General features: G+C 35.7%; 3 protein-coding genes across 4 annotated transcripts; 1 reads left to right on the top strand and 2 right to left on the bottom strand.

Annotated features, from left to right (window-relative positions):
• Positions 1-1,256: 1,256 nt before the first annotated feature.
• On the bottom strand, positions 1,257-8,177 carry LOC128996901 (ATP-dependent Clp protease proteolytic subunit, mitochondrial). The gene is made up of 6 exons (XM_054422427.1): positions 8,002-8,177; positions 6,752-6,922; positions 5,084-5,175; positions 3,810-4,002; positions 2,024-2,129; positions 1,257-1,432 (listed from the first exon to the last, which is right to left on the bottom strand). The coding sequence occupies exons 1-6, from the start codon at positions 8,014-8,016 to the stop codon at positions 1,293-1,295; spliced, it is 717 nt and encodes a 238-aa protein (XP_054278402.1). The 5' UTR covers positions 8,017-8,177; the 3' UTR covers positions 1,257-1,292.
• Positions 8,178-9,841: 1,664 nt separating this feature from the next.
• Positions 9,842-10,570, bottom strand: LOC128997415 (uncharacterized). Its single transcript, XM_054423053.1, has one exon. The coding sequence runs from the start codon at positions 10,568-10,570 to the stop codon at positions 9,842-9,844; it is 729 nt and encodes a 242-aa protein (XP_054279028.1).
• Positions 10,571-12,765: 2,195 nt separating this feature from the next.
• LOC128997109 (maternal protein exuperantia-1) lies at positions 12,766-26,602 on the top strand. 2 transcript variants are annotated; one of them, XM_054422688.1, is made up of 7 exons: positions 12,766-12,891; positions 17,821-18,100; positions 18,750-18,898; positions 19,136-19,316; positions 22,103-22,234; positions 22,805-22,954; positions 25,360-26,602. In XM_054422688.1, the coding sequence occupies exons 2-7, from the start codon at positions 17,846-17,848 to the stop codon at positions 25,696-25,698; spliced, it is 1,206 nt and encodes a 401-aa protein (XP_054278663.1). In that variant the 5' UTR covers positions 12,766-12,891; positions 17,821-17,845; the 3' UTR covers positions 25,699-26,602. The 2 variants fall into 2 exon arrangements, with proteins under 2 accessions (XP_054278663.1, XP_054278662.1); XM_054422687.1 differs by having other exon boundaries at positions 12,766-12,895.
• Positions 26,603-27,235: the final 633 nt, after the last annotated feature.

Below are 27,235 nucleotides of genomic sequence, written 5' to 3'. Positions count from 1 at the left end.
TCAAATTAAATAGATAAATAGTAAATACTTTTAGCTTTTTTTACTTTTCAAAGGAGAACCCACTTTGTCGACAGTTGTGTCAGTCGTCATGAACAAAAATAATGCATTCTTCTGAACCATTAATACTAAGCTCCCGCTGGTGGTGATTGTGACATTGCATGCACACCATTTCTGCTAAACATGATGCCATAATTACACAGGGATGATGATGTCTAATGTCGAGCCTCTAGTTTCACACTCAATGAGGGAGAGACTGTAGTCGTGGACAAATTTACTTGTACGCAAGACACGTATTAGAGTACTGTCCTAAGCCGGCCTGAGTAAGCCGGCTTACTCTCGCTAAACCGAACTCATACTAAAGAGAGTTTTTTATAATATAACATTCATACAAAAATTCAATTTAGTGGTTTATTTGTGGAATCTTTGTGGACTAAACGGGTGTCGAACTATCGAAATATAGGGAGTAAATGGAGTTTAATATACAGGAAAGTAAAAATACAAGTTTTATATAGAAATCACCCAAATCAAGTCAACAATAAATTACAACTTTATGTTCAAGTTAACTTACTTTACAATAGTAACCATTAAATATTGCTTGACAAAATATCTTGTATCTTCGATTATTTTTCACTCTGATAACTGGAAAGAACTGGTCCCGGTCATTGACCGGCATACGTGTCAACAAAATATTGATCCCTAATGTTTAGAGGTTAGACGGGTAGCCTCAGCCCGTGTCGAACTACAAGGAGTGTCGAACTATCAAGTGTCGAACCACTGAAGGTTACTGTACCAAAGTTTTTATTTTATTTATTAAAAAAAAGAGGTTGGCAACTTCTTTTAACCTTGCATTTGCCCGTCCACATAGACTACAGATCTGTGCGTGGAACGTATCCAGCAAAGCAAGGGGTAAGCCGGTACAGTACGAAGGTGAACTGTACTGATAAATTTTAGTGGCAGTAACCATCAGGATCAGAACCCACGTTATCGCTGCCTTGGGCCCGAAGTCCGTGACGCTACCAACTGAGCCACCGACTCACCTACAACACTCAAAACACATACAAATCTGTTAACGTTTACATATTTTTTTCTTGTACTTGTTTGCCTTGTGAATTTTTTGAACTACTTGCTCAAACTTAAGTTAATGTGAAAAAATTTTTCCTCCTCACAATTGAATAGTAATTACAGTGTGTGATACAATACATTATGAACGGTTTTTTTCTTAAATTAGCTGGCCTTGGTTGAGAAAAAAACAATCATTTATGAAAACAAACATTTATTGTAATAAAATATTCTTAACTTTTGGACAAACTAGCTTGTCCCACTTGATTCTCTTGATTTCCATACTTGGGCGGATGATCAAGAATTTCATCGATCAGACCAAACTCCTTAGCAACACTTGGAGACATGAATTTGTCTCTTTCCATGTTTGCCTCTGAAGAAAACACAAATGAAAACATCAATATTATTTAAGATCACTTAATTCAACAAATAATTCGTTATTGTTTACCTTTTGTAAGTTTGCCTCTCGTCATAGATGTAATATAAATCTTGCTTATGTTAGACTCGCTACTGATAAAAGACCATTAATTTTAAGCAGTAAATTTTATAACAACTTACCACTAGCAATAAGATTACTTAGTGATAAGGATTTCAAGATCAAAATAAATAACTTTCTTTGTAATCAGCCATTATACTCAATAGAGGATTATATGTCCAAGGACACTGACTCCACTGGATTTTAATTCATATTATGTTATGAATAATTTTTTGTGGCAATGCATTTGTATGGAATATTAACTGACAAATAAAAAAAATCTCATTCATTCGTTCAGCTAGTTTTTAATAAAAGTCATGAGACATTAAGTGTTTGTAGGAAAATAGTGCTTGAAAACTCCTGCTGGTTTTATGAACAAAATTAATTTACCTCAAAGAGCAATAGCTCCCAATACTATAATTTCACTATCCAAATGCCGGGCAGTCACTACACTTGAATGGTTAGTGTGATAACATTTGTACAACTCACCAATTTTTTCAAGAGCTAGTCCCGTGTGTTTTACATACAGGTTGTTTATTTGCTTCTTCAGATTTATTATTTCTTCAGCCTGAATAGCTATGTCTGTTGCTTGACCCTGCAAAAAATTATCAGAATCAGAACCTCTGTTTTAATTGGTAAACATTACATTACAACATCTGATTATTTTTTTAATATCCATAAAATTAATAAATAATGGTTTAAATACCTTATACTGTCAAAGTGATCCTTTGTAGTCCAAATATAGGCTACTGCAGTTTCGTTCCCGATGATGGGAACTTCATCAGACTGTCAAGGACATCAAATTTCGTTCCAGAGGAAGTCGTTGAGGTTAAAATCCATCGATATCATACATTTAGCACTCAAACGATAAAAACTAATAATAAAGTCTAGACCTGCCCTCCGTGCGTATCGTGTTTCCTGGTACCGGCGTTTTTGTAATATGTATTTATTATTCATTTTTTGTTTGTGTGCTAAATGTATGACATCGATGGATTTTAACCTCAACGACTTCCTCTAGAACAAAATTTGATGTCCTTGACAGCCTGATGAAGTTCCCATCATCGGGAATGAAACTGCAGTAGCCTATATTTGGACTACAAAGGATCACTTTGACAGTATAAGCACAGAAAACGTACTACTATACCCAGAATGCCAACCGCATGGTAAAAAGCATTAAGCGCAATAGCATAGCAACGCTGGTGGCACTGCCTACGGATTGACAGGCAAAGCTCTCTCAAACCGCTTAATGCTTTTTACCATGCGGTTGGCATTCTGGGTTATAGTAGTCCATTTTCTGTGGTATAAGGTATTTAAACCATTACTTATTACTATACTAGTGATCCAGAGGCTAACAACATGACATTAAATTAAAATTATACCAATGATTTACAAAAGCCGTGAGGAGAGTAACCTCAAGTCAATTAAATGAAAATCAACAGCAAAAATATAAAAAACTAATAAAGTCCTACATTTCAAAACTAGATCTTGACTTTATTCTTCAACTTAATCAGTTGATAGTTGACACTTGCCAATCTGGCTTTTTCAGGACTTTGGTGGTGCAGGATTATTGGAAATGCATTACTGAATGTCTTCTGAAAACAGGCTTCATTGCAAGATAAGAGGAAATACTGCTAATTTTAGAGCATCAAAAGATAATTGTTGGATGTCCCAGTTTGAAACAAATTGAAATAAATTAACACTCAGCCTTCACGCTACCATGTCCAGACAGCTTTGACCCGACACACTCGTCTGAACAAGAATGGCCTTACTTTTCCAAACAGCTCTCATATTTATACTTAACAACACAATTGACAGAGGACCAAAATAATATTACTGACTATCGATTCCAGTCGCTGAAATTTCATTAGTCCGAGACTTAAGTTTAAGGTTAAAAAAGTTTGAGAGCAAAAATCTTCAAATTCCCTTAATATTATAAAGCATACCCCTAACTGTTAGTTATCAGTTTCTTTGAGTCTTGGTTGAGCCACAATCAGAGATTGAAGTTGGTAAATTGATAACAATAAATGTCCTTTACCTTTCATGAAAAACTTAGTAATTTAAACAATCCATTAATTGCATTGATCTTATTGTATTCATTCAAACGAGAAAACTATTAAAAGATACCAACAAATACAAAAACCTACCTAATAAGCATACAAAACACCCATCTATGTTACTTATCTTTCATACATCTATATAAACCTTGATATGTTGTATAAAGCTAGTGGCAATAAGTTATCATTATAAATTTAAACAGAATATTATTTCAACCCACCCGAGCGCCGCCTGAAGGCTGGTGTATCATGATTCTGGCGTTGGGCAGTGAGTGGCGCATACCAGGCGCGCCAGCTGCCAGCAGGAGACTCGCCATACTGCACGCCTGTCCGACACACCAGGTGGCTATGGGTGGTAGGATGTACTGCATTGTGTCGTATATACCGAGCCCTGCCGTCACGCTGCCACCCGGGCTGTCAACAACATCTCACATAGAAACACAATAAACACAAGCCACAGTAGGTGCCACTAGTCGATTAGGAACCGGTCTGTGCAAAAATCCAACAATATTGTAATTAAATATCCTGCGATTTCTTGAACACTGGTATCAGTGATCCCGTCATCATGTCATCTGTCAACACTAGTAAGTTTCTCAAATGGCAATCATAAAAAGAGAACAAACGGAATGACGTTATTATACACAAGGCCAATATTCACATTACAATGTTAACAGACTTTTTCCCGCTAAAATTCAAGGAAAGTAAAGATTGTGATAGATTTTGATTGGATACTCCAATCATCATCAGACCCAATAGGCGAATGATTGACGTATCCAATCGAAATTGATCACCACTTACCATCTTTTATGTTTATTAACTGTCTTGTGAGTTAACAGACAAAATTAATAACACGTAAAATGCTGATCAAAAAGTTGTTTATTAAAGTTCACAAAAAATCCTGGATTTCCCAATTGGATTGAAACTCCGAGTGTTGGATTTGACTAGAACAACAATTGAACACATCTCCTCCTGATAATAGTAACAGCCTTGAAACATCTGGTGTGTACAAATTACCTTACTACAATTGTCCTGATGTTTTGAATTAGAAATAAAATTTTGGCTCAAACATTATTTGAAATAGGCTAGTGGCGAAACTAGAGGAGATGAACAGCTAATAACCCTCCCCCAAGGTCATCGCCATCTAGAAGGCATCGGTTAACCTACACTTATATCAAACCCTGCAGTCTGGTTTTGTCCTTGGCTGGCCTTGCGCGTTTGTACATATTTTTTGTAAATATGAACGTTTCTTTATGTGTTTATATGTGAAGTAATTTTGACAACGGCAAGTGCAATAAGATATGTTTGACAATTGACGAGAAAAGAATTTGAAAATCGGGTTTTAATCCTGAAACTAGTCAACCATGACAAATATACGATTGATTGATGGAAGCTTAGTTAGTTAACCTGTTATTTTTGTCAATAGGATTCAACTTATATTAGACGCTACCCTACAAAGAATATTATCCCACATCAGGTATAGTATGATAAAACTTACCTATTAATATACATGTGGACTGGTTTTTTGCTGCTTTCAGACTGTAGGAATAACAGTTGAGCAACCACCAAAGAAGATAAGGAGTCGTCAATCTTAAAGAAAACATACAAGATTAAACTAAATCTTATATTAGGTCTATGTAGTATTAGACAAACTATCTGGCCAAGTTTAGTGTGCGGTTGGTTGTAAATGCTAATGAAAATAAATAATGATTCTGTTTATTCACCAGCAACACAATATAAAACTCCTTAGATACAGTGCTTCTAAAAAAAAAAAAAAAAAAAATAATAGGCCTACTATTGGTCTATTTAGCCCCTCGCCCTATGATATAATGTATCCTAATTCAGTCATGGTAGCCTATCAGTTTGTTTCTCATTTGGATCAATTCATTTCATTATATTGGAAGACTAAAAACTGGATGACACCTGAGCATTACAGTAATCTACCTATTTGGCTACTTAAGCCCCAGAAGGATTGTTGTACATTTTTAGGTTTTAAGCTTTTGGTTTCATATGCTCGGGGTGTGGTTTTGTTTATGTTACATGTAATGTAATCAACTAACAGCTGTTCTACTCCACAAACCACCCTCAAGTGTTAGTCACTGCAAGAACTTGTCATCATCCTTAAGCCCCCCATACACTATCCAACATGTTGGACGGACATGTCGGGATCCGAGGTCTTGTCGAACATATTGGACAGTGTGTGAATTCCGACCCGACATGCTCGACGGATATGTCAGGTCAGATGCTCGGTCCGGTAGCACCACCCGACTCGAGCCGTCCGCCTGACATGTTGGACCATGTGTGGGAAACCGTCGAACTGCTCGCCTGAATAGCCACAGTTTCCAGTTAACTTGTATTTAGCGAGTTGTGCGTGATAACCGTCCCATTTTTCCATAATGTCATTTAATAATAATAAACAGTTCTGGTCAGAATTTTTTAACTCTATAGAGACCAGAAGGTGTTGTGGGCTGTCAAAAGTAAACTCTATTGCAACAAACATGCACATAGGGGCACGATATCCTGATGGAAAAGTGCAAGGAACTGTATCCAGAGTGTGATTTAAAGTTCGTTAAAAATAAAATTGAAAATTTAAGACCCTAGTTCCATAGGCTCTAAAAATCCCTAAAATCATCGCTAAAAATCCCCCTGAAACAGCTAACAGTCGTCTCAAAATCCATCTCAGAACTAATATTTCACCTGACTTGTTGGGTAACATGCTCAATAGTGTGTGGGAAACACCCGACATAAGTCAGGTTGGATGATGGGTCCGTCGTCAGGTCAGGTTGTCAGGTCGGGTGGCATGTTCGATAGTGTATGGGGGGCTTTACAGAACAGCTAAAGCCAATTTTATTGTTAGTTCTGTCTAGTACACCGTATATGGGTCGTGTTTTTTTTACAATTCGTTTCCTGTTTTCAGTCCTTTAAAATCTTGTTCAACCAAATAAAACTACCTATTTCATTGTAAACAATAACTCGTCTCCTAGTAATATAACCTAACAGTAGGCCTTTAATGCACAAATCATTAAATTAATCCTAAAATAATAGAAACAAAATTTTATCGACAGCAGTTCAGAGTCACCAACATGAACTAGTGAACAACGAGGCTTCAAGATTTACAATGGGATGAGAGGTCTACTTGTGTTGCTTAGTCTACGTTTATACTTACTGGTCCCATTACACATATTATTCTGTCCTTCAACAATCTTGAGAAGATGTCATAGGCTCGTTCACCTCTACCTGTTTGCTCCACTACAATCGGGACCAGTCCGTAACTGCTCATAACCGATGTGTGTAGACTTCCTTGACTGCATTGCTTTATCACAGGAGTTAAGGATCGCTAAAATAAATTAAAAGAGATTGACAATAAGTTAGAGAAAGTAGACCTTATCAATAATAATAGCCTAAATATGTTTTTGAAGATGCGTAACTTAAGCTTCTGAATTATCAAAATAGGCTACAAGTCACCAATACCACAGAGAAGAAAGATATGCTGATGAAACATGCTTATGGAACAACCATGCGCTTTCAGCTCAGGAATGGTGGGGCGGAAATAGGTACTTTGGTAATATCCAGAGGCCACCCTTATACAGCACGCTGCAGCGGTTATGTTAGGTTGGACTATCATAAATGTGTTTGTAGAACTTTCCTCAATTCATTATGAATCAAACAATACCAGAAGAGTCATACTTTCGCTCGCCAAATCCCCTCCACAAGTAGGCCAAGGCGAGGTCGTTGACCGGAGCGCGCACATCACCTGTCAACGCCTGCAACTGTTGTGGTAAGTTAGCAGCGGCGCAATGCATTCAATCCTCGCTGACATCGCTGCCTTCTGGGAGGTAGAACTCAAAGGCTGCTAATTGAAATCATGTCAAATTTGGACAGTAAATTAATTCAATAAAAGTCCGTTTTTACTTACCATTTATGATAAACCAACCTAAAATTATCGCCACAGTGCACTGTATAAGGGTGGCCTCCGGATAATACCAAAGTACCCGGAAATATATGAGTAGGCCTATCTTAGCCCGAACGGCTATTGTTGTACGACAGCAGTTGTACCGCACAATTCAATTAAAAACTACTTTATTCATCTCTTGTACAAAATACATTGAGCACAGGCACCTAATACAGTGTGAGCACTATAGTAAGTTATGTGATGGTGAGGGGGGGGAGGAGAGCGAAAAGGGAAGACCAATAGAATTTGACACAAGCGGTATGGGGATACTGATTAAGTTATCAGTAAATTAAACCAAAAAACTCTAGAACGATCTAAAAAATTTAATTTCTACAAATTTAATTGTTTTGTCAATGAGAAAACAGTACTGGTAAGATCGGAACATAAAAATAGGCCTAGGTTAAACAAGATTTAAAACATGATTATTTCACTTAGGATATATTATTCAGCATAGTGTCACTTACCAATCGTTGAAGCATTATGGGATTCTGAATCTGTACAAATCAAATACTTAAGTTTACACTTCTAGTTCAACTTACTGTAAGCTAAGAATATTTTATAATCGATTAGACGTTCAAAAAGAGTTGTAAGCAAGAGGTTATGTTAGTTATGATAGAAAGAAGTTTGTTTATTTTATATAATTGCTTCATTGCTTGTGACAATGATAAACACATGTTGTTGGAATTTTTTTGTACAGTTATACAACTCAGTGTAACCAACTCAAAAGGTTTTCATATAAAAGGGTTTTACGTTATAAAATTGTTTGCAATACAGTACTACAATAAGATGTTGATTATATGGATTCTATGATTATATGATTTGATTATATTACATTATATTATTATTTGATTATATTATGATTTGATGGTTATATGGAATTTCTGTTGAAGATATCTGGGAGGGACCCGACAAAATGACAAAATAAGCCAGAATGGAGTTTGTAGTAGGCCTACCATGGATTAACATTCTGTGTTATAGATTAATACTTTACAATGAAATGGCGACCATACAGAGTAGGTATTTTAAGCCAAGTATGAATGGAGATGAGTGTAGGATGAGTGGCGTGATCTTGTAGAATGTAATCATGTTAGTGACTAAGGACGTCTTATACCTTCACAGTTGTTAATGTATGGTATTTTTGTACAGTATTTTTAATTGTAGGCCCATACAGATAATGGCAACTAAGGGGCCTACATCTTATAGTGGAATTCTAACCACATTTTTGCCTTGGTATATATGAATAATTGATCTAATTTTCAGGATAGTACTGCAGATAGTCGTAGTACTCACTCGTGCGGACATTAATCCGGGAGTACAGCATCCACAGTGCATGCCTATAAACACGGCCGCCTTTAACTCCGGCCGTACTATAAATATCCACAATTCGTAGCATCATAGTAGCTGGATTACAGGATGACGCCACCCGTCCCAGTTTTGTCTGGATAGTAGATCAGTTAGTTATAGATGGTTATAGTAAATTTAAAGGTATGATATAGCCATAACTTACTTCAACAATATTTTTCCACTTCGAATTATATTTTCAGTTTAGGCCTAATCTTGAATTTGTTATTGAATCTTCGTGAACGACAATCCCAGTATTTTGCAAGTTACCTCTCTAATATTTGTCAACAATGTGAAGCTCATGCTTGAAACCGAGTAGAGAGCTATTGACTCAGTCCTTGAATGGTCCACTAACAACAACAACTAATGTCATTGTGATTAATAACAACAATCATTAACATTGTGATTAACAATAACAATACAACCTAATGTCCTTGAACCCTACCAACCCAAAGTGAATGCAAAGCCATTTCCTTTCATAGAAAATTCCAACCAATCGACTTTCAGTAAATGGTTAACTCTACGTATTTGGAGCAATGGAGCGTGTCACAAGCATTCGTTACTTAGTCCTTGGTGTGACAGGGACGGGTCACTCTATCCCTACGAAACTACAAAGCATATGGGTTTGGACCGTTTCCCCCATAAAGTATTTGATTATCTCATTTAATAACTGTTTGTAAATCAAAGGCGTAGTCAGTAAGAAATGTTTTTTTTTTATTTATTTATTTTTATTTTATTTTATTTCCAACGGCAGCAGCCAATTTACAAAGATAAACATGATGGTTGAATACAACAAAATAGGTAAGCAAAATTTGATGATAAATATAAGTTAACAAAGATATAACAGGTTATAAATATCCAAAGCGTAACAACAACAAAAAAATAAGATTAACAAACAACAATAAATACTCTAACATAGCAACAACAGAAAATAAAGGTTAACAAACAACAATAAATTAATTACTAGTCTTTCCCAGAAAGAAGAAGAGAGGAGGCCTGCCGACGAACCTGCTGAAGTCCATCGAAAAACAGGTCACACCCAGACGCAACTCGATTTCCCAGGCGAGTAAACCTTGCGAAAGGACTGTTGAAGTCGAAGTTGGTTGAGTGGTATCTTCGACCCAGCAGATCTCGAGATCTTGTGTTTGTAGGCACTCTGAGGTCGATTTCAGCTAGGAGATCTGGACAGTTCATGTGACCATTGACTATCTTCCAGAGAAGAATAACATCAGCCACGTCACGTCGCAGGGCAAGAGGTGACAAGTTCAGATTGCTGGACAGTTCCTCCACAGGCACATCAAGATAGGCAAAACCCAGCCGGACACCAACCAAACGAAGAAAACGCCTTTGTAGAGCCTCCAGTCTCGTCCTATTGCCAACAGTGTAAGGCGACCACACGGGACTTGCATATTCCACTAGCTGTCTCACAAGGGAACAATACAGAGAGCGAAGAGCAGAAGGGTTGTCGATGCCTCTGGAGAATCTTGCTATGAAACCAAGCATCTTGTTTGCTTTGTTACTGATGTGATCTATATGCCCAGAAAATCCCATGTCGCTGGAAAAAATAACGCCTAGGTCTTTTATACACTGGGACCGTGGAATGGATGTACCAGAAATGGAGTATACGTACATGACTGGGGATTTGATGCGGTGATAGGTTATACAAGAGCACTTACTGGGATTTACAGACATGTTATTCCTGACACACCAATCCTCAATTTCAGAAAGGCTATTTTGAATTTCTTGAGAGTCTTCTGGTGTAGACACAGTAGTGAAAATCTTCAGGTCGTCAGCAAATTGTAAGGCCTTTACAGTTAAATTGTCTAGTAGGTCATTGACAAAAACATTGAAGAGGCAAAGGTCCCAGCAAAGAACCTTGTGGAACTCCTGAAGAAGGTGAGAACTGAGTGGAAGTGGTAGAACCAATCCTCACGACAAAGAGAACGTTTTTGAAGATAACTAGAAATCCATGACAAAAGAGGTTCAGCCACTCCGTAGCCCAGCAACTTAGACACAAGAATTGTATGGTCGACCTTGTCGAAGGCTTTTGCCATATCAATGTAGGCTGCATCAACTTGGTAGTTCTTGCGAAAGGCAGACAAGACATATTCTTGAAAGAGCAGGAGATTGGAGACAGTAGACTTGCCTTTCATAAAGCCATGTTGGGAAGGATGGATTATTTTGGATAGAAAAGGATTCAGTCTATCTACCACGATACTTTCAAAGACTTTGCCAATTGCCGGCAGAATAGTGATTGGACGGTAGTTCCGTATGTCGCTGGGATCATTTGCTTTATGTAAAGGAATGATAAAGCCCGACTTTAAAGAGCTAGGGAAGATTCCTTTGTTAAGTGATTCGTTGAACAACACTGTGAGGGGTTCAGCTAAGAGAGATCGGCAGTGATGAAGCATAGATGGCGGTATATTGTCAATTCCAGCTCCCTTTGTAGTGTCCAGATTCTTAAGCTTGCTGAGAACTTCTTCAGTTGAGGTTGTTATGACACAGAGAGAATCGAAGACGGGATAGCTAGAGCTAGGTGAAACTCGTGACGATGGAGAGTAGACCGAGTTGAAATAACTGGAAAACAGCTGACATATGCTTGTTGTGTCACTGGCTACTTCGTCATCCAAATGCAGACTAGACGGCATGTCAGGAGTATTTCTTTGAGCCTTAACTAGTCCCCAGAAAGCTCGTGGATTAGAAGATATGTTTGATTGAACATTGGATAAATATCGAATGTGGCATTCACGAGACAGCGACCTACAATTATCTCTCAGCCTTGAGAATTCATAATAATGGACAAGATTGAAACTTCTCTTGAAACGTGCATGCGCAGCTTTCTTTTCAATAATGCATTTTTTTAGGTCATCATTAAACCACCTAGGGAAGCGTGAGATACCAAATTTCTTCATCGGACTTGCATTTTTGACGATTTTCTCTAAGGAACTTTCCAAAAGATCAAACTTTTCATCAGTTGAGATCGGCTGGTGAACAAATCCCATATCTGCTTCCTGAAGGGCTATAAAAGCAGCGGGGAGGTCACATTTCCCCAAGTTGTAGCCGCTGTAGCTGTTGTCACAAGTAGAAGGCATATAGCACTCAAGAGTAAGGGACAGAGGAGGGTGATGAATTTCAGGTTTAATCAACCAATCGTTGGCCCTGATAACTTGCACTTCACTATCAGAATAGAAGACCAAGTCCAATGTTACTCCTCTATGGTTTTGAACATGATTTATCTGGAAGAGAGAGTGCAGAGAAGACATGTCACGGAGGTATTCGCAGCAATGTTGAGGAAGGCCAGATACAGGTAAGTTGACATCGAAGTGAGGCAAGTTGAAGTCTCCAAAAATGAGTGTCTTCTTTGGGAAATTTGCCAATTCGACTGTCTCAGTAACCGCATCACAGAATTCACGGTAAACAGAAAGAGGACTTGAAGGAGGAATGTAGACACAAGCCAGAAGAAGATCAAAACCAGGTCCCAATTTCACAAGGGCAAAGACACTTTCAATGTTGAATCCAGAGTATAGTCGCTTAGACATAAGCTTCTTACGAACTGCAAGTAGGGTTCCTCCACCAGAACTTTTGTGACTTGTAGCAGCAGACCTATCACATCTATGAACAATGAAGTCAGTATCGCCAACTTTTAAAATCTATATATTAATTATTAATGATTGCGCATTTCCAATCCACTTTTGCTCCAACGAATGTTATTTTTTACATAGTATAATTCTTAGCATAACTAGAAAAAGTCCGGGAAAAGAATCGTTGGTGCCTGGCGGATTATTTTGTATTTGTATTGCATCTCTTTCAGTCTGCCTGCCTGCTAATCAAGTTATCCAACTTCAATCCTATTATTATTGAATAGAATTGGAAACTCGCACTCGCATCGCATTCGCACTGCTCCTCCGACTTTTTGAGTTTTGAGGTTCTTTTTCCACGTGCTTCGTAAACTATAACTTTTAAAAGTTACTTTTACTATCAAGAAATTAGATTTCATCCTATTACTATCTACTGTAGGTGAGAGATCTCACTAGTTTCTAGTAACAATCTTTAATAAGCTAAGCATATTTTGTTTGGATCTAAAACCTTGTGAAGGCTTTGCTGTAGCCTACCTAGGCCTATCCAAAATGGGTTATTCCCAGGCTAACAAGAATATTCATGATTTTTACCTGTTATCATGATGAATAATAATTTTTGTGTTTAGCGAACCATCCAATTTTTTAAAAATAAATTCATTAATAATAACTTATCAAATTTCATTTAACTTAGCAACCTTGAAGTAGGCTGTCAGAGCCCAGGCCCTTGGTCCTAGGCCTACTCAAGTCTAAAATATAGGCCATTCGCTGGTATACTGGAATAGGCCTACTTGTTTTGAGAAACGGTTTGTCGACAATTGTGTAGGTAAACTTAACCTAACTTATCTGATAATAACCTATTGACTGAAGGTAACTTAACTTAAAAGCAGAGATGCCGATGCAGGGTGTCCACATTCTGGATAGTCAGGGATAGCCTAGTAATGGAAAAAAATTCTGGTCATTGAAAGTCATGGAAATAGGCAAAAGGTCATGGAAAGTCATGGGAATCACCAATGATGGATGGATTTCATGGGACCTTTCAATGCTCTAGTCGCCCGTAATCCTGACTATTGTAGCATTTTCCGAATTTTTCACAAATGTAGGCTACGACAATTCAGTTTATACAGTTGTATTAGTTTATGGGTTTTGAGTTTGTATTAGTTCATTGTTGTACCTATTGTACACAATTGTTATCTGTTAATAGCCTAGGCCTACATATTTCAGTATTTTCTGTGACATAAATTGTCCAGGCAGTATTATTCGTGTGTGTACGGTGTACGTTATATTATAATTTTTGAGTAAAGTTCGTGAGTCATGGAAATCGATGTCTAATGGTCATGGATAGTCATGGAAAGTCATGGAAATTGATGACAAAATTTCTGTGGACACCCTGCGATGTCATATTTTGTTAAAAGTAAATGGGCTAATACTTACTGGGATTAGCTCGTTTAGGCCTAGATGCTAGGAATTAAGGCTTCATTGCTTCTGCTTTGATTTTTTCAATTTTTCAAAATTTTCTGATTTTCTTTGATAACTTAGTTTTACTTACAGGCTAAGATATAGGCCTACAGTAAGTTAAGTTGTATACATTCTTAACTTAAGATGGGTGTCTTATAAGCTAGTGATGGGATAACCGAATAGATTCCATTACCGAATAATAGATCAGTTATTTTTAGCGCCAATCGATTATATTTAACTTAGTTGGATGAATCACTGAATCAATTTTAGTCATTATTCACTGTCCCAAACCACGAGTAAGCTCTTGAGAAACTGAATATCTTAGAATTTTAGTCAGTTAGCGTCAATCGGTGATTTTTGTAATTAATAAGTTAGGTAGGCCTAAGTTTTAAGTACGGTACTTAACTAATAACCAACATCAAAAAGGTAAAAATAAAAAATCGTAAAATAGGCTGGGGGGTAAGTTAGGCCTAAATTCATTTAGGCCTACCCTAACTGACAGACTTTTTGTTAACCCTAGATCTGGCGGTCATTTTATTCACCAGTGGCAGGTATATTTTGGCGCTCTTGTAGTGGTATCATATATTTTGCCACAGAACATTTATTTGTGAATATAAGTACACACATATATATATTTTCTGTTTTAGTGATAAATTTAGAATATAATAGTATACAAATATTTTTTTCTTAGCAATGTATTTAGGCGTAGTAGCAAAAGGTTTGCAAATTTTTGGATTATGCAAATTAGAAATTTCAAAAGCAACCCACAAGAAAACTACAAAATAATTTGTTTACACATTTTATCTAAATGTAAAGGTTGTGTGAAATATGGTTCCCTACGTAGAAATACCAATACTTTTTAAATACTTTTTTACTTTAAAAAAATAAAATTATAAAAAAAATAAATTCTACATACATATTTTCTTTTTTGAAAAACTACCAAATTTCTTTTGGTCACGTAGGAAATAATAGAATTCATCAACAAAAAATAAAATGATACTGTAGGCCTACAATAGGCAATAAAAGATCTTTTTGAAAATATATAGTTATATTTAGTTGAATTCTAAAATTTCAGAGAAATTTACGTTGGAATGTAAAATTTTGAAGATTTTTTTACAAAAACATAGTTTTTATGACATTTTTAAAAACAAATAAAATTTGTTCAATCAACCTTATAGATTCAGAGGGAATTGTAGGGAATTTATTTTAGTTTCAGAATATGTACTAATCTATATAAATAAAATTAGAGTTTTGTCTGTACATTGCTTAGAATAATGAACTTTTTGGTTATTTTTACATTTCATAGGTCAGAGAAACCGAATCAAACCTTATCTCAATTTCTGTCTGTCTGTCTGTCTGTCTGTCTGTCTGTCTATCTGTCATTCTCTTGGTAACGCTAAAATACGCACTTTATTACAACTACTCCTCAATAACTATAGCACTGTCCCGCCTGAAACTTATTTTCCAAATACTATACATATATGAGATGGTTTTAGACGTATTTCATCGAATATGAGACAGTTAGATATTTAACAGTAAACCCTTGAAAATCAAGTTTTTGTCGATTTTTGACGTGGAATTTCTGGAAGCCCATGTTAACCTTATGAGAAATGAAATTATTGAATCTTAACAGCTGTTTCAATTAAACAAGTTGGTTCTGTTCTGTGATGTTCAATAGCATTAAAGTTACAAGGATTACCAACAGGGTGCAGCACTAGCACTATTATTTCTTTTACATTTATGACAACAGCTAATTTGCAACCTGGAGGCGAGTGAGCGTAGCGAACGAGCTAACCTGAAGGCAAGTGAGCGTAGCGAACGAGCTAACCTGAAGGAAAGTGAGCGCAGCGAACGAGCTCCAACATACAGGTGAGTGAGCGTAGCGAACGAACTTCAACCAGGACGTGATTGAGCCATGCAAACGAGATCAGATAGTAAAAATAAAAGTAAGCCTACCGTTATAGGATCGACCGGCAGACACAGAGGTAATTTAACCTTTTATTGATTGTCATACCGATCCGGAACAACAAAAAACAACATAAAATGAAGCTATGTATAATAGTTTGGCCAGCATATCTTAAAATATGCAAACCAACTGCTGTTCGTTATATAAGAAGGTTTCAACTGAATATTATAAGATCCCCGTGCGTAGAACGGGTACACAGCTAGTATTGTATACAATTTAATTGACAATCACCAAAAACAGCTGTTTTTGTAGTCAGGTGACCAAAACTTTCCACCGCCAAAATCTATTTTGAACTCTCTAGTTTTTCAAACTAACTTATGTTTCTCGTTACATAATACTCACTCAATAATGTTTTATGCATGAAAATGAATCCTCAGAATCTCATCTTTCTAATGGTATAAGATTTTTTGTGTTTTAAAACGGCTTTCATATTTTAATAATAGAAAAACCCGACCCATGTCCTCTTGGTCTATAATAGACCAGCGCCACTGAGAACTCACGTTGACCAGCGCCAGATAGGGGGTCAATCACCGAATCGCTCGGTAAGACTGATTCAACACCGAATTAGTCTGCTTAGCATCAAAACCGATTGATTCGTCGGTGATTTTCTTTTGGTGATTCCCACCACTACCGGTAGTGTCTAACTTACTAACGTAGGCCTAAGCCCTGCTAAGATATGCTAGAAAATATAGCCTAGCTAAACTTAGGCAATCTTGTTACGTTACTAGCCAGACCTGACCTAATTTAAGTTATAATTTGGTGGTGTACTATTTTCATGACCTTAAAAAAGGTTTTCTAACTTATAGTTTGACCTCCTAAGTTTACCCAAAGAAGGCAGCGTAAGTTAAAACTTAAGTACAACTTAAATGTCCTGTGAGTGTTTTTATGCCTGCACTTTTGAGGGACTAGCCTCTGCCGAATCAGGTGGCTAGGAAAACTGCTGTAAGTTAACTTAACTTACACCAACTTAACCGTTGCGTGAAATTGCCCAAAAAACACTGCAAGTTTCAGCATCTTGAAAAATTTTCCTTAAGTTCTAGGCTAGGTAGGCCTAACTTTGAGTGCTGGAGTCCATTATCTTAAGTGAAATAAGTCCTAACTTACTAAGTTAACTTAAGCGCTGTAAACTGCATGTCACATATTGGCATCAAAATTTTGGAGATAAGATGAGCTTATAATGAAATGAAATTTATTTTTTTTTAGTATTTTAAGTATTTTCTTTAAGCATTGTACAAAATGCAATGGGCATCGTCAAAAAAAAAAAAAAATACAATTGTCAATATACCTATACAATCATTATGCAATAATATAAATGCTTTAAGTGAACACAAAGTTAAGTTGCTAACCTTTTGCTTCACCTTTTTTATGTACCTACAAAAAGGTTAAAGATTAAGTGTAAGAAGGCTATGTGGCCCTTACTTTGCCTGCGTAATTTCAATAAGTTTTTAAGTTAATTTTTCAATTATCACATTTCAGCTAGGCTAACTTAAATTAAAATCATTTTTAGGGGAAATGTCTTAGTTGTTTGTCTTTGTCTACCATAAGAGGAAAAAGTATTAGCCTATATCTAATGGGTCAAATAATGAGGAAATAATATTTTTTATTGTGGTAGGGCCTAACTTCAACTCCACACCAGTGTGGGTTGAACTAGTAGCCTATGTTCAATCCATCTTCCAATTCCATCAATCCATCATTCAACTGAATTGTTTTGGGCGAGGCAAATGTGTCCGATACCGTGGGTAGAGGTGTGACAGAGAGAAATACACAGTACCTAACTTAGATGGAGGTGTGACAGAGAGAGAAATATTGCTGACGTCTGAGAGACATCGGCAAAGAAAGTTGTACGAAGAACTGTAAGTTACTAGGCTACTTCATATAAAAGTCTATATTAAATTGATTTTAATACATATTTATATATTAACTTAACTAAATTTATGTTGCAGGTTGTAGTTTTCTATAACCTTAGCCATGGTATCCACTGATGTTGCCAAAAAGGCAGGTTTACCAGCCGGAGAGTACAAGATTGTAGCCTGGGACTTGGACACAACCGGACGCAGGCTGATAGACGAGTTCTGTCATGTCGCCGGTTACACTCCGGACAGCAAGTTCTCACAGTACGTAATGCCCTACAGAGATCTAGACTTGATCTCAAAGAGAAGGCACCAAGTTAGAACAGTGACAGTGGGCAGATATCGTATGCTGAAGGATCTTAAGACTGGAAAGGTAGGCTTATTTTAAGGATTTTGCTTACCGGTATGCTGTAAGGCAAAAGTTTTTTATCTGAAAATTGTCAAAGATGCTGCATCCATGGGAAAACTCTTTCTAAAGCTCAGACCAGCTCCTGGAAAATCTTAAATCAACACTTGGCTTGATTATTTTTAGCTAAGCTCATTTATAAAACATACTGAATGTGAATAAAAATTCATCTACGGTAACAACACATAAAACAATTTAGCCTAGGTAATATAAGTATGTATAATTCCTTGGATAACTTACCTCCTTTTTCTTATGATACCATCTAAACCAATATCTTTTTACTCTAGCTGTAAAGTCAAGATCAAATATTCAAGAAAATATCTTCTAGAAATTCTAACTGTGTTATTCACTTTTGAAATATGGTTTTAATTGTATTTTTGAATTGGGGTCTTTTTAAGGATAGCCTACAGTAAAGGTGGTTTTAAGGGTTTAATCCTCGCCTGCTGTATATTCTTCCTTTGTTCTGACGAATGATAATTATCTCGGCTTGAGAGGGTATGACGGTTTATCCTTACATGCATTCAAGTTGTTGAATGCATGATTCAGAAGAATATGAAATGTCTTACTGTTTTGACATGAACTTGATGTATTTACTAATGGTTCAATTTTATTTCAGTTTTTGAAAACGAAGAGTGAAATTTCTGCTTTGGTTGATTTTTTACAATGGTTAGAAAAAACCAAAGCTGAAGGTGGCCCGGGCATCATTCTACTGAACTACGAGACCTACAAACTTGCCCCTTCTCTTCTGTTGGAAGCCCTGAAAAAGTAAGAAACAAAATAATAACCTGATAAACAACTTGATCAAGTGTTTGGTCAAGTAACCTTAGCTTAACTTACAACTCATTATCTTAAATCCTTGTTGGAAAATTAAAAGCTAAGTTAATGAATTTCTAATCCTAAGTTCAGACCAAAGTTCAGATCACGGAAACACCTTGATGACAACCAACTCCAATGCTTAGTATTGCAACCAACTCTTCCCTACAATACAATTTTTTGTTACAGATATCAACTACTGGACAGGTTCAGAGAAGTAGTCAAAGGTTTTGGTGATTGCTACGCTTTTGTCAAACAAAAGTGCGAAGCGACTCTCAATTCTTTTTCTCTCAAGGTTGTGTCCAAAGTTCTGCTAGACAGAGATGATGAGACCTCCACAGCGTTAGAAAGGGCAAAGTTAGCTTACGAGGTAAATTTATCTTAAATTCAGCACTAAATATAAGTTTGTAGGTAGGGGCCTAACCGTTGTTTTGTAAAATTTCCATTTTCGACATTACCATTTAGTTATTAGCTCTATGTGAAACAAATAAATTGTGCATCATGAGCATGGTCATTCGTATAGTGAGGAGGGTTTCTGCGTGATAACATTGGTAGAGTTGTCTCTTGCAGCTGCTGTATTAACCAATAATGGTCAGTGTAATGGTTTGCAATAGGGATGGTCAAGTCTCGAAATTTCGGGAAATTTTCGGGAAATTTTAAATCTTGTTACACGAGACGAGATTTCTTTTTGGCCGAGATTTTTATCAAGACGAGAATAAAAAAAAAAAATTTAAATTTAAAAACGCCTGCAGAAAGTCAATGCAATACCCGCAATACAGGAGCGTGTTGTAGTTGCGTTTCCTTTGCGAAGGCGTTCTTATTTAATTAATTCTTTAAATGTAAATATTACTTTAATTATTTAAATAATATTACTTTAATAACATTTGAGAAGTTTTGTTAAGTGTAAGCAGTGTGAGGAATGTTTTATTACTATAAAAAGTCAAAACAAGTAACTATTTTATAAAAATTAATATTGCTTTTATTTTATTTTAGGATAAGTTGAACTCTATCCTAACTGATATCACTATGTTTTCTAATCGTAGGCATTTTTAATAAGTTAGGCGTGATTAATAAAAAAATGTTATGCTGATGTTTTTTAATAAAATATTGTAAATATTCTTGCCTATTATCATTATTTTTGTATTTAAACAGTCATCTAACAATGTTACAAAATCAGGTAAAAATTTTGAACGTGTATTTCCCGTTGTGTATGAGAAGGAAAATCCCGTCTCGATCTCATCTCGAAATTTTATGAGAAATAAAAAATCTTGTCTCGTCTCGTCTCGAACTAAAAATCCAATCTCGTCCATCCCTAGTTTGCAAGTCAATATAATTTATATTTTGACTCCGCTGCACAAGTATTTATGATAGTTGTATGATGAAAAATAAATTTTAACATCAAACAGTAAACTAAAAAAAATAGAACCAACATAATTTACTTTGAAAAGAGAATAAATAAAAATACTGATTTAACCAAGTACAAAGGATAAAGCCTATAAAGTTTTATTGTGCTCGGAACTGTAAATAGACATAAACTACGGGCTAAAAAAAAGACAATTTTACACAATAAGACAATTAGTGGCTAATTAGTGGACAAAATTTTGATTTTGGTGATTGTGATTATCAGTTATTATAACTAGGACATTCACTAATCATTCCCCCTGGTTACACAATTAACTTTAATCCAAGAAAAGAGTTTTGGGCGGTAACATATACCTAACTACAAATAAAAATCTTGAATCAAGCACACAGTTTAATTTTAAGTGATTTTAAAGTGATGTGTTGGCATGTTTTAGACCCACCCCACTTTAAATAGTAAATGGGCCTGGGCCCAGGGGTGCAAGAGGTTTTAGCATTGTCGTGGGCAGAAGGAAAAAAATCCCTTGTGTGGGAGAGGGGTGCCAATATCTATCGCGCCCCAACGAGCACATAATAAAATAGAGAGGACACGGCGTTTAACCAAAAGCAGTGAAAGTGTGGCCAAAACCGCCATCTTGGTCCGTCCTACAGCCTGAATCCAAGGCCCGTGAGCACAGTGCGCATTAAACCCCGCGACAATACACGATCACAAACAACATTAATAGTTGAAAAAAATTCTGAATTTTTGCTTACTTGTAGATATGATACTGAGGAAAACGATGGTGTTAATATTAAATAATTAGTTATGATAGTAATTGAGTACTGTAGTTTAACACTTGTGTAGTTTAATTTTTCAGATTCAGACATGAAAAAGTTGTATTGCGAGGAAATTTTTTATTTTTTTGTCAGAGAAATTTTGTCAGCGTGAAAGTTGTTAAATAACCAAATTTAACCATCCGATTCACCAAAATTTTTTATCATGTTCGGTTTTCTAAAAAAATCAAAAGGGGTCCATTGCCGCTGCCCCGCCTTCGTTTATACATTTTTAGCGTGCAGTGTTTTAATGTTTTATTTATAGTGTTGTACTGTAATATTGTATATATTAAAGAAATTTTCAAATATATACTTTGTCTATGAAGAATTTTTAACCGTTTAGCACAACTTTTTAAGGACTAATTAGCTTTCAATATCATCCAAGATAAACTAAAGATAATTCTGTAAAGTAAATTAAACTTCTTAAATATTTGTAAAATTACACTCTATTTATTGTCCCAGAAAAATTACAGTTTTATTGAGATGTTGACTATTTTGTGAAGACTTTCGTTACTTATTTTACAGTAGTAGCAAACTCTAACATTGAAATATTTTTGAGCAATAATTTTAATTAAGTACTAAACAAAAATAATTTTGTCCATATTGTTTCATATTCTGAGAAATGTGTACTATTTGGAAACAAATTTACTCCTACACATTGTCCAAGTACTTTGTTTGTCAAGTCCTCAATTACATTGTTTTCCTTTACACTAATATTTTCATAGCAGACGACTAGCGCGCTGCACACGCCGGGACTAGGCTAGCGCCGCCATCTTTGTGCGTTTTGCCGGCTTCTAAGACTGCCACGCTCTTGCGCTCCGAGTAGCGCTTCTATTTTGTTATGTGTTCGCTGTCGCGCCCATAGCAAACTACAGGCCTGCCAAGACTTATTTATTATTGTCTTGAACTTTCTTTGCATTCAACTAAGTGGTACTTAGGTGAGTTAGTTGTGTATCCCAAATGTTTGAACTGTTTGCGTGGTAGATCGTACAACACCTGACGGCCGGAGAGAGCGCAGGAGAGGAGGATGCAGCTGGACTTAAGATCATGGTGGAGGCCATCAGGGAACACACAAGCACCATAGACGAGGAGCTGCAGGTCATTGAGGACATGAAGGTAGGTCTGGCTAAACATTATCACAAAACCTTTCTTTTGGTTCCAGCCCAGCTGGTGTGAATTAATATGATAGTACTCCTAATCCAGTTACAGAGGATAAACTTGCTTTTAAATGTACTGTTACTATCAAAATATTGAATTCTAGTTGGCAGTTTACTGTAGCCTAACTCTTTTTCAAAATAATGTGATTGTTGTATTTTAAAAGAACAGTTGATTTGTGACAAAATCTCAATAAGTATTGGCACTGGTATTTTACCAATGTAAATTACTTGTATTTAAAACTAAACTCTTTACAGTATCCCCTACAACTGACCCTAATGGGACCGGACCTAGGTCGGACAACTCAAAAGGTCAGTTAAAACAGGCAACATAACAAAATGAATGGCCTATGATTAAGGCTCAAACCATCAAAAAGCTAGGCCTACCGACTTTATTTTTGAACCAGCAACCTAATTACCAGGCAAACTCCTTATCGACTTGGTTATACAATTGTTTTTGTTATGAAACTAAGTAATCTTATTGTATTAAAACATCACGTCACATACTTGAACCACTTTTCACCTTGTGCAGGTCGTACTACAGAGACAGAACACACTAAGACCAGTATTTGCGCCAATAATGCGCAAAGGCATACAGGAACGCAAGAGTGCCTCTGCACTGAGGAGACTGCTGACTGGCGCACTGCTGGACTATGACACTCTCATGGCTCTGTGGGCTGAGGTAAGACTAATGAAAACATATTACCTTTGAAAATTGATTAAAGATTTCAATGAATTGGGGAGTTGTTTATTTTGTTTCAATTGCATTTTGTGGTTCCTCTATGTCAGTGTTTTCCAATCTGCTGTACACATACCAAATTGTAACACAGAAGCGGAGTTGTAGGCCTACATGAAGTGATGTTTCTCGAGACAGATATCTTTTTTTAAACTTTACCAAACTTTTTGTATGGATTGGTTATACAGTACTACAACAACCCCTGTCTTTATGTCCTTCCTCCTTAAAAAATCTTTTGGCAAATAGGGTGTTTTTCAAGTAATGATCAAATTAATGAGGCAATGAAAAATTCTAACTAGCCAATTCCAATTTAAACTCTTCTAAACACAAAAACAAAATCAAAGATAAATTAAAATCTAACACAAATGATCATAAGGACGTTTTAATTTTAACTAGAGGTGTGCCACCTTAGATTTTCTAAGCTGACCTCGAGGTAATAGTGTGGTCATCTACCACAGTCGTGGAGACATCTTCATTGTAGCAAAATTCTGATGCTGCCCCAATCTTATAGCCATGATCATTATCTTCTGCGATTACGCCAAAATCATGAACATGTCCTGCAATCGTTAAACATTATCCTCGTCTTTGACGATTGCGGCAATTTTCTTGTAATCTCACACGATCTTGTAGACAACATCATCGTCTCCTGTGGTCATGGCAAAATCCTGAATATCCCTTGTGGTAACGGAAACATCGTCTTCCGGGATCGCGGAAAAATCATGTAGATATCAACTGCGATAGTGTGGACATTGTAATTAATTGTCTTTCATGATTGTGGCAAAATTCTGATCATATCTTGTGGTCATGTAGACATCACCGTCGTCATCCAGAACCGCAGCCAAAGCAGTAATTTTACAATAGATCTTCATGTGCAACAGATTGGCATTGACTATTGATGATCAATTCTCTACATCTAAACCATTTTCCAAGTATCTATGTTATTGAAAATCAAAACATCCCTAGTTCAAATTACAAGTATTATGTTAGAATTGTTTGGGACGGTGCTATCAGGACGGTTCGTTGACATTTGAGTCGACAAGACGTTACAAGAATAAGATAATTTTGTTATTGACTAGTTTAACATAATAAATAGGCCTACCCCCACTGCAGCAAAACTGCCAACTAAGCGAATTTCAATTTGTTTGAATTGATTTTCAATTAAATCTATTTAAATAACATTAGGTTTAATGAGTAGGCCTACTTAGGTTTGCTGCTACAAGGAAACTAATTAAGTGTGTTTTTTATTAGAGTTTAATAGCTTAGTCTAAAACAAATAAATTTGCCAAGTTTGGTCAAAATATATCCAGTTGTACTTATAAAAATCTATTGGCCGGTGCTTCAGTGGGCCAATAGGGTATAAGTAGGGACGCCATTCAAGATTCTTGTCGTTCGCCTATTGGGTCTGATGATGATTGGAGTGTCCAGTCGAAATCGATCACCACTTACCATCTTTTGTATATTTACCTTCTTGTGAGTAACAGTATAAGGGTAGTAAATATATGTTTTAAGTGTTATAAGACGTCTCTTTTATTTACTCTCCGTAAAATATATCCATAAACAAGCAAACTAAAACATTTTACAATATTCTCCATAATAATAACATGGGTACTTTAAATTTAAAATATTTTTAATTTTCTCCGTTACCAATAATTGTACAAAACACTTTGATAGATAGGTACTAAATTATTATTATTATTTTTTTTTACATCAGCCTAAAAAATGTATATTAACTACACCTAACGTATTAAAAATGCTTACAATTTAGAAAACATGATATCAGTTAGGATAGAGTTAAACTTATCCCAAAATAAAATAAATCATAAAATAAGCTTAAAAAATTAAAATTATTTTTAAAATTAATAATTGATAAATAATTAAAATTAAAAATTAAATTAAACTAAAATACAAGTTTTGCTTAATACATGTTGACTATTATGTTTTAAATGTTAAACACACCATGTTTTGGTATGGTTTTTTTAGCTACTTCCTTATAGGGAAATTCACCAAAACTAAGTTACCAGAATTTAAAAAATAGCTCTCAAGTAATGTGGGGGTAATTTAAACTTGCACCCAAAGTACTGGACTCAGGTAAACATGAATTGTGTAAAAGAACCTGTGAATGAGTTTCAAGCTTGTGGTTGGAAATGGGTTGGTTTGTAAGCGAATTAAAAAATCTATTCCATCCATGATATCCTCCAGAAAGCTACGCGTAAGTGTTTGTAAAATATATTCAACTTGTGAATTGGTACACCAGAAAAAGAGAAAATATATTGTAGGCTTCTGGGGACTGTCTCATTAGCGATCTCCTTCATGAAAACTACAATGAGCTAATATTTCCTCTCTTTTTTCAGGGCAGGGAGAAATTTGAAGAAACCGTCACTAGCAAGTTGAGCGAAGCAAGTGAAGAACAAAGGAAGGAGCTTGTGAAGCTACTGTCTGACCACTTCGACCCCGACGTTACTCAGCCGGAGGAGGAGAAAAAGCCGAGGAATCCAAGGAAAGGCACAAGAAAAAGCCACAGGGAGAGCAACGCCAAAGACAAGGAACCTGCGACCAGCTCGGACATTCCATCAACACCGGACACGACCGCGTCAAACACCGAGCCTTCGTCACCATCTAAGAGTAACGGGTTGACAACACCTCAGGACGACTCTCCTAAACACGAGGCGGCCGCTAACGGAGCCAAGTAATCCTCCGATAAAAACTCATCCAATGCTCACTTTATATGTATTATTATTGAAATTCATTTTTAAGCAACATGATTGCTTAGTTGACATAAATTGGTTTTTACATGCCTCCAATATGGATTTTCTGAAGGAGGTGTGTAACAATCAACTTATGTCTAATTGTATATAAGAATTATTGGTTTTTATTAACAAGAAATCTTTTGTTTTTAGAAGGCTTAAAATTTAGTTTTTTCATGTTAAGTGCCATCGATTAGATATATCACTGAGCTTAGAATTTTGATAACTTTCAATGTAACCTTTGTAAAATCCAGTCGAGAGTGCCTTTCCTTAAAATTATTTTGAGAAGACTTATTTTGCTTACTGTTTTATAAGATTACTGAAAAGTAGATGAGTTTTTTGCTGGTTAAAAAGTACAATTTAAGTTGTAAAGTGTAACTTAACGTGTGTGATATATTATGTGAATATAATATAAATTATTTAAGTTTGTAATTAATGAACCTTTGTTATGTTTGTACTTAAATATTGTAATATGTTTATCTTAACAGACTAGTTTTTTTACGTTGTTATTAAGCACTCTTGTTTAAAACCTCATCCCCAGTTGCCGCTTTTGAATAATTTTCTGATTTAAATTTCAGTACAAAACATCTTGTACATTCCTTACACATGGCTAGCAATGTATAGCACATGCATTTGAATTGTTTTTTTGAAGTTTATATAATTTTGTATGTGTTGCAATCTTTATACTAAGGAAAATCTCTTAAAAAGTTGTTTTATTTTCTTTGACTATCTTTGTTAACTTAAAGCTACTCTAAGGCATTTAGTTCTGTTTTATGACATTTAACTGCATTTTGTTTCTTATTAATAATAAATACTGTTTCAATTGTATAAACAATTATAATTCTCAAGACTATTGTGTTTTTATTTGTTTCGAACCATTTCCATATTTTCTTGAAACAACTTAGAGCAAATTTAAACTATATTCCTTGTTCCTTGTAACAGATGAATAATTTACCTAAAGTAAAAGTACCAAAACGGAGAGTATACCTAACATTTATTAAGAGTTAAAAAATATTTAAAATCATAAATATATCATGAAAATGTTTATATATTTAATTTCAACGATAATAGAGCCAGTTGTAGATTGTAGAATGTTGTACAGTATAAATTGTAAAAGCCGTATGCCTTATAACTATTTTTTTTTTTCTAAAAAAATACATAAATTCTCATTTTACCTTTTTCATGCAGTTTTACTATATTAATGCTAAAGTAGGCTTACAATTTAACTTGTTTGATTCAACATAGAAATAAATACCTCTTCAGTCATAATTGATGTTTTAAGTTACGGGATCTGTTAAGCTAAGAAATCAACTTGTTGTCCCGTCTTTCTCCCACCAATTGGCAATACAATGGGACCGGCTGGTTTCAGACAGTGCTGCTATCTGTGGGTGTTTCAGCAAACTACGTCGACCCTCTTCGTAACACAGAACATCACCACATGTCATTTGCTATTCGTCAAACCGAAATATTTGAAAGCCAAACG

This window comes from Macrosteles quadrilineatus, unplaced genomic scaffold, assembly GCF_028750875.1.
Source record: "Macrosteles quadrilineatus isolate MER2022 unplaced genomic scaffold, UCM_ALF_1.0 Scaffold_6__1_contigs__length_79288215, whole genome shotgun sequence".
Taxonomy (NCBI): domain Eukaryota; kingdom Metazoa; phylum Arthropoda; class Insecta; order Hemiptera; family Cicadellidae; genus Macrosteles; species Macrosteles quadrilineatus.
The sequence above is the reverse complement of the archived record's forward strand: the minus strand, read 5'-3'. Positions and strand labels throughout refer to the sequence as shown.

Excerpts from the sequence above, each read along its gene's own strand:
- LOC128996901 (XM_054422427.1), bottom strand. Across the intron at positions 4,003-5,083 it reads GTCCACATGTATATTAATAG|CCCGGGTGGCAGCGTGACGG; the intron begins GTAAGTTTTATC and ends TGTTGTTGACAG. Across the intron at positions 2,130-3,809 it reads AGCCTTCAGGCGGCGCTCGG|GGTCAAGCAACAGACATAGC; the intron begins GTGGGTTGAAAT and ends AATTTTTTGCAG.
- LOC128997415 (XM_054423053.1), bottom strand. The coding sequence starts at position 10,570 with ATGTCTGTAAATCCCAGTAAGTGCTCTTGTATAACCTATCACCGCATC.
- LOC128997109 (XM_054422688.1), top strand. The coding sequence starts at position 17,846 with ATGGTATCCACTGATGTTGCCAAAAAGGCAGGTTTACCAGCCGGAGAG. Across the intron at positions 19,317-22,102 it reads GGGCAAAGTTAGCTTACGAG|ATCGTACAACACCTGACGGC; the intron begins GTAAATTTATCT and ends TTTGCGTGGTAG. Across the intron at positions 22,955-25,359 it reads TCATGGCTCTGTGGGCTGAG|GGCAGGGAGAAATTTGAAGA; the intron begins GTAAGACTAATG and ends CTCTTTTTTCAG.